This window comes from Octopus bimaculoides, chromosome 26 (genome assembly GCF_001194135.2).
Source record: "Octopus bimaculoides isolate UCB-OBI-ISO-001 chromosome 26, ASM119413v2, whole genome shotgun sequence".
NCBI lineage: Eukaryota > Metazoa > Mollusca > Cephalopoda > Octopoda > Octopodidae > Octopus > Octopus bimaculoides.
The window spans coordinates 7961232-7968830 of NC_069006.1; the positions used below are offsets into that span (position 1 = coordinate 7961232).

Below are 7599 nucleotides of genomic sequence, written 5' to 3' on the forward strand. Positions count from 1 at the left end.
CCCACACACACACACGTGCAATATGTATAGTTACCTTTGGCTCCTTTTATTTAGTTTTGTTTGGTCTATGTTTCCGTATCGCTTCCAGACCCTTCACTGTCCACAATTCCTTTCAGGTTATGGAAGCTTTCGGGCTTAGATTTTACTATTTTAGCAGGAGAATTTTCCACAGAGAAAAACCCTTTTCGTTTCCGACGGGATCGACCTGCAACATCAACAAAAGCAATAATGCAAGGTTAAACATACATATAAAAAGGGTGAAGGGTAAAGAGCCCCTTCGGTCATGAATGACCATGGGATTGCACCTAGAAAGTTACCTTCCAAGGCACAAGTCTGGGCAAGGCTGTTTATGGAAGACCAGCAGTTGCCCATCTCCATGCCAGCCTCCCCTCTCCGCGCCATTGATGTTATCCAAGGGAATGGAAAAGGGGCCAATACAGCTTGGCACCAGTAATGTCGCAGCTCATTTCTACAGCTGAATGGACTGGAGTAACGTGAAATAGTGTCTTGCTCAAGAACACAACACGCAGCCTGGTCTGGGGATTGAACTCCCTACCTCATGTTTGTGAGCCCAACACACTAACCACTGAGCCATGTGCCTTCGCACAAACAAATATACATATATATATATATACATACACTTACACACACATATATACATACACATACAAACAAACACATATATACAGGTAATTGAAGGTTAGCCCTTGAACAGAGGAGGGAGAAGATGAATAATCCCCTCGTTTTTTTTTGTTTTTTTTTTTTTCTGAGAGAGGGGGATCACATCTATTCATTGATGAAGAGCAGCTTAGTAGTTCAACAGTTTCTGATAAAGGACAGTTTGTGATGAGGACCTAGTCAGTAGCCCCATAACGTGTGGCAGTGGGCTGTAGCTTAGCAGCCCAACATCGTTTGCTCTGTTCCTGATGTAAAATGATTCTAAAGCAGTTGTTGCCAGGACTTACCTGAATCACAAGATATAATATTGTCCTTGTTTAGCTGTTTAGCTTCACGCAACAAACGTATTCTTTCCGCAGCCTTCAATGTTGGACGGCCTGAAACACAATAAATCAACTAATTAATTCATCTGATAATTACAGCGCTTTATTTAATCAACTTAAGAATCCTCATTAAAAATGTACAATCTTGTGCAGGCCAAGAAATTATTATTGTTATTATTAATAAGGTGGTGAGCTGGCAGAATCGTTAACATGCTGGGCAAAATGCTTAACAGTATCTCATCCATCCTTATATTCTGAGTTCAAATTCCACCAAGGCCAACTTTGCCCTTCATCCTTTCAGGGTCGATAAATTAAGCACCAGTGAAACACTGGGGTCGATGCAATCGACTATTCCCTCCCCTAAATTTCAGGCCTTGTGCCTTTAGTAGAAATTAAATATTATTATATAGCAGGCAATTTTTATTTGTCTGGTGGCTGTAGCGAAAGAGACAGTATGGTGGACTCGTTTGAAAGGGCTAAAGTCAGACACTTTCCTTCTTTGGCTAAACCCTAATCAACTTTTTCAAGTTCTACTTGAAAAGGAAGTTGAGGGTGGAAAGGCAAGTGTTGCCTTGTAGCAAGTTTGTTGAAAGGTGGGCGAATGTTGGAAGAGTGGCCAGTGTAAAAGGACCAATTCTGAGCATACACTTGTGAAAGATAAAAGAAGGGCTCTTGCCCTGCTGATCAAGCACCCATGGCTTTTGTGGGTTTTTCCACGAGGACCTTTAAAGGGCTTCCCCTACTGGGATTTTACATTGTTTAATTTCTATTGTTTACATGAGGAAAACCCATTGTATCGTACTATGTTGTCGCATGTGCCTTTATGTTGGTTTATATTAGCCCTTGTGGCCAATAAAAGAATTTATTATTATTATTATTATTAATAGGTATTCAGCAACATTTTGTCCATCTTTACGTTCTGAGTTCGACTCTGCCTTTCATCCTTTCAGGGTCAATAGATTGAGTACTAGAATTGATTCAATGAACTTATCCCCCATTGCCCCGAAATTGTTGGCCTTGTGGTGCCAAAACATGAAACCGTTATTAACAGACAGGTGGGCAACTGGAAGAACAGTCAGCATGCTGGGGGAAAAATTGCTTGGCAGTATTTTGTTTGTGTTTATGTTCTGAATCCAAAAGCCACCAAAGTGGACTTTACCTTTCATCCTTTCAGGGTGGATGAAGTACTGGGATTGAAGTAAGCAACTAGTCCTCTCCCACAAAATTTAAAACCTTCTGCCTACAACAGAAAGGATTATTATTATTATTATTAACCCTTTCGTTACAATATTTCTAAGTACCGATAGAATAAGTTCCAAGCTTTAAAAAAGTCCTTTCAAAAAATAAGCCCTGGGTGTCTTTTAAGAAAATAAGTCCTGATTAAAACCCTTCAGGGCAGTGCCCCAGCATGGCCACAGTCAAATGATCGAAACAAGTAAAAGAAAAAAGGCAAGTAAAAAGAATTGTAAGGAGAGAGAGAGGGAGGGAGAGAAAGAAGAAAGATAAGGAAAGAAAATGGTGCATCATCCACTTGGAACCAACTTACCTGTCATACCAGCATCTCTTAATATTTCTCTCAAGCGTTTACATTTCTGTTTGTTTGTCTTCAAATCTTGGAATTCTTTCTTATAATTGACAAAGAGTTCTGCAGCTCGGCAGATTCTTCGAAACAGTTTCACCTGAGAGCTTTCTTCAACAGAATCGGTCGTCACTTTAGCACTGACCTTCTGTTTCGGAAAAAGCGAAAGTAAATGAATGAAACAAGGAAAGGTGGTGCCCCGGCATGGCCACAGTCCAATGGCGGAAACACAACAAAGAAAGAAGAAATAAAACAAAGAAATTAATATTAAAAAGTAAACTTTACAACTTCTCAGTCTGTCTTGTCATCCACACATGGAAGAATAATACATTCATAAAAAATCTGCTTCAATGAATTCTGGCTGATCCAAGGAAAACTGGGGGAAAAGGGGGGGACGTTGAAACACTGATGAGCTGGATGAACGGACAGACAGATAGGGAGGTCAGTACATAGATAAATAGGTAGTTAGACAGACATATATAGACAGACAAATATATAGACAGACAGATAGACAGATGGGTAGATAGATAGACAGATAAATGGATAGACAGAGATAGATAGATAGACAGACAGATAGGTAGAGATAGATAGACAGACAGGTAGATAGACAGAGATAGATAGATAGACAGATAAATGGATAGACAGGTACGTAGATAGATAGACAGATAGGTGGACAGACAAATAGGTAGATATATATATAGAGAGAGAGACATGTAGATAGATAGACAGACAGACAGACAGGTAGATAGATACATACATACATAGAGACATATAGACACATACACAATTGTGCACATATTAAAAACAAGATTTGAAACAAACTAATACATTGTAGATATGGTATATTTAGTAGAAGCTTTAGGTTTTAAAACTGTTCCTCTGAGCTTTGAGTTAGTGATATTGTGAAACATCTCAAGATTGGCAACAAAAAAACTTGCACTAAGAATTTGTGAAGCTTCAGCTTCCAGAAGAGTGTGTGTGGGGTGTATAATATACTTGTGTGTGTGTAATATGTTTGTGTATGTTTTGTGTGGGGGAAGGGTAGATGGTGGCTGAATAAACCTGACACTCACCTTTGTACTGGTGTTTTTCTTGGTGCATGACATATTTGATGATGATGACAGTGATGACGACAACGATGAAGTGTCCGAGTCTGTGTCCTCTTCCTCTTGCCCATTACATCCATTCTTGGAATCACCTTCGTCACTGTCCTTTACTTCAGCTGATGCCTTTTGTATATATATATATATATATATACACACATATATATACATACACATACCAGGTGAGTTTGTTTTAGTTTCGTGTTTTTTGATTTTTTTTTTGTTATCGATGGTGGTCATGAGATGGAGAGGATTAAAAGACAGCAAAATACATTTGTAGTTATTCTCCACAAAAGAAAACGGTTTGCAAAACAGAGGAATTACTCCAGTTTCATGATAAAGGCAAAAAAAAAAAAAAAAACCTGCAGACTTCCTCACAGAAAAATGGATTGAAATACGTTAACTTCTCCACCAAAATGGCAGACAAAAAATATTACATAAACAATAATAAAAGAAAATGCTTGTGAAATGAATATCAAAAGGCATCCCAACCATGGCTATCCCCTCTTTATGTTCTACAGGCAATGCAACTAAAACTACAGTGTGTTATGTGGCGTTCTTTAAGATGGTAAGATATGGTTTAACAGTTTAGCATTTAAACTAGTTGTATCCAGGGTGCAAATATTCTGCTTGTCTTATATTCAAACTGGTCAGATCTGGCCTTTCACACCTATCCTACAATGTCGTTTCTAATAAATAAACAATCACATCATTGAAATTTCAAAGCTATGAGATAATCCAGAATTAATTTTAAATGATGTGAGGTGAATGCTAAAGCGTCAACGGCGATCTGGCTTCTCTTTGAAGCAGCTTCAGTGATCCCTACAGAGCAATGGTTTCCAACCATTTTTGACCTAGGGAACCCTTTGATGTCTATTTTATGCCAATGGACCCTCATCGCCATTCAATGTTTGAAAAATCCTATTTTATTTTTATAATTAAATATTATCATTATTGTCATTGTTTGATGTCCGCTTTCCATGCTGGCATGGGTTGGATGGTTTGACTGAGGACTGGCAAGCCGGGAGTTTGCACCAGGCTCCAATCTGATCTGGTAAGGTTTCTACAGCTGGATGCCTTTCCTAACGCCAACAATTCCAAGAGTGTAGTGGATGCTTTATATGCGCCACCGGCATGGGGGCCAGCCAGGTGGCACTGGCATCAACCACGCTTAAATGGTGCTTTTCACATGCCACCAGCACTGACATCAGCCATCCTTGAATGGTGCTTATTTTATAATTATTTATTAAAGATTGTATAAAAAAAATTTTACTGCACACAATTTTTAACAACAAAATCTTATATGGGCCCTGATCGAGAACCTCTACTATGGAAGATCTCTCACTGGTTTCAGGAAGATTTTGGTATTCACAGGGTAACATTCAGGCCTCAAACTATTGAAGGCCATGTCTGAGCAGAGCTGTGGAGTCTGTACATGATACCTTTGACTCTAAATTTAAGCAGAGCAATGGAGTCAACACACAATATCTATGATTCTAACTATGACTCTGGTTCATTGGTTTATGCTACAAGTAACCCTGACTCTTATGTCTGTAATTAGACTAATCACAAATCTCTTTCATTGATCAAAAGTATAGAACCATAAACAGCCAAACTGGAATCATCATCAGGCTACACTTTAGCATCTTAAATTAAAATTTGGGTTTAACCCTTTTGGCACCATATTTCAGTTGGAAAACACAGTTTTGTTTCATTTAATTTTTATAATAATAAAGAATTTAATAAAGTAACTTTGTTGAGTCAAACGAAATTGTGGCCAATGCCAGTGCCACCTGATTGGTTCCTATGCCTGTAGCATGTAAAAAGCACCCACTACACTCTCAGAGTGGTTGGTGTTAGGAAGGGCATCCAGCTGTAGAAACCTTACCAGATCAGATTGGAGCCTGGTGCAGCCTCCTGGCTTGCCAGTCCTCAGTCAAACCGTCCAACCTATGCCAGCATGGAAAGTGGATATTAAATGATGATGATTATTAAGCTAGTATTTGATATAAATTAAAATGGAATTTTGGTGTCAGGCTTAAATTTGGATCACTTAAACCCTTAATTTTGAAAATAGTGAAAAATTCAGTCAAAATAACTTTGTCATTATTAATCTGGGTGTTTGGGACATAAATAAACATGAAATTTTGATGGAAGGTTTTAATTTAGATCACTTTAACCCTTTTGTTACCATATTTCTGTTGAAATACACTTTGTTTAAATTAATTATGAAAACAAGAAAGAATTTAGTAAAATTATTTTTTGTTATCATTAATCTGGTGTTTGGAACACAAGATGAAGTTTTTAAGGAAATAGGAGAGTATTGTAGTTTGCTTGAAGCATTGTGTATTGTTTGTAAAGAATAAAAAGTTTAGGAAGGTATAACAATGCACTATATACCAGTTGTAACTTGGTAAACTATAGCAGAGACTCCAGCAAATAAGATCTGGAGAAGGAATTCTAATTCCGAAATATCATCGGACTACAGTTTACCAAGTTACAACAGGTATATAGTCCATTTTTTGTTCTATAGTGCATTGTTATACCTTCCTAAACTTTTTTTTTTTTTAAGGAAAGTTTAAATTTAGAACGCTTTAAAACCAGGAATTTGTATCACAGAACCAGGGTCAGTGTCAGGTAGGTTGATATTGAAAGGATTAAATGCTCCAGCTAGGCTGTTGAGGCCTTTTTGATATCAATTATTAGAGAAGTTACAAATAATTATGCACAACACAATGCTTGGAAAAAAAAATTCTTTTTACAAAAAAAAAGTGACCGTTTTAATCAAAAAGATAGAAAAGAAATAGACTATAAAAATATCATAAAAGAAAATAAGAAACACCATTGTCTACCATTTCAAAAATTTAAAATACATCAAAGAATTAAAAGATTAAACAGTTAAAGCTCTAAAAAAGAATAAGTAACTGTTTTGAGAGAAATAAATCACAATAAGATTAATAATCCTGTACGAGGGGATGCTGAAAAGTTCCTGGCTTTAAGGGTATAATAAAAGGCCTGGTTGGTGGCCCAACCTTCCGGGTTCTTTTACAGGGCTTAGAAAAACTGAAGGACCACTGCAGTAACTGCGTGAATCTGGAAGAGGAACATGTTGAATAAAATCATAATTAACCGATTCTCCTGTATTTTCTTTTACCCAAAGCCAGGAACTTTTCAGCACCCCCTCGTGTGTGTGTGTATATATGTGTAATATATATATATATATATATATATATATGTGTACACAAGGGGGCACTGGAAAGTTCTTGGCTTTAAGGGTATCATAAAAGGCCTGGGTGGTGGCCCAACCATCCGGGTTCTTTTACAGGGCTTAGAAAAACTGAAGGACTGCTACAATAGGGTGTGTGAATCTGAGAGGGGAATATGTTGAAAATAAAATCATAATTAACTAACCCTCCTGTGTTTTCCTTTACCCCAAATCAGGAACTTTTGGATCATCCCCCACCCTGTCTTGTAGAAGGGATGCGAATGACACAAAAGATTGCATTAAATGAAATTAGAATGATTTTGATGTTGATGTATGTATATATATATATATATATATATACATACAAGAAATGAGGGCAGGGAATCGTCAATTAATAATAGAATTAATAATTAACAATTTTGCCAAGTAGTTCAGTATGAAAAAACCTTTATCGGTAAGACCATTTATCATCATAAATATAAGGGATTAGCAATTGAGTTGCTTCTCCAACATACTGAAAATTTAGAAATAGCAGTCAAAGAACTACTGATTCCAAACTACAAATTTTTCTCTAAAACGGATGGCGATATTTATGGCACACATTTGATATCTCTAAGTTAGATGGTTAAACCGTAATCCCTCCACACGGGACTTATTTTCATACGGGACTATTTGTGGCGCACATGGAATGGATTTCTTTGGGGTGGGGTG

The 7599-nt window shown here is 37.2% G+C and overlaps 2 protein-coding genes across 2 annotated transcripts in view; one reads left to right on the plus strand and one right to left on the minus strand.

The window, feature by feature from the left end:
• LOC106871366 (uncharacterized) overlaps positions 1-7599 on the plus strand; it is a 73384-nt gene that overhangs the window by 12303 nt on the left and 53482 nt on the right. The gene's annotated exons all lie outside the window — the stretch shown is intronic.
• Positions 1-7599, minus strand: part of LOC106871365 (protein starmaker) — a 51760-nt gene that overhangs the window by 4577 nt on the left and 39584 nt on the right. Inside the window, exons 4-7 of the mRNA XM_014917774.2 lie at positions 3654-3809; positions 2548-2728; positions 966-1055; positions 35-205 (exon numbers count right to left, since the gene is read on the minus strand). Coding sequence (XP_014773260.1) covers positions 66-205; positions 966-1055; positions 2548-2728; positions 3654-3809 — 567 coding nt within the window. The 3' untranslated portion in view covers positions 35-65. The remainder of the gene's footprint in view (positions 1-34; positions 206-965; positions 1056-2547; positions 2729-3653; positions 3810-7599) is intronic.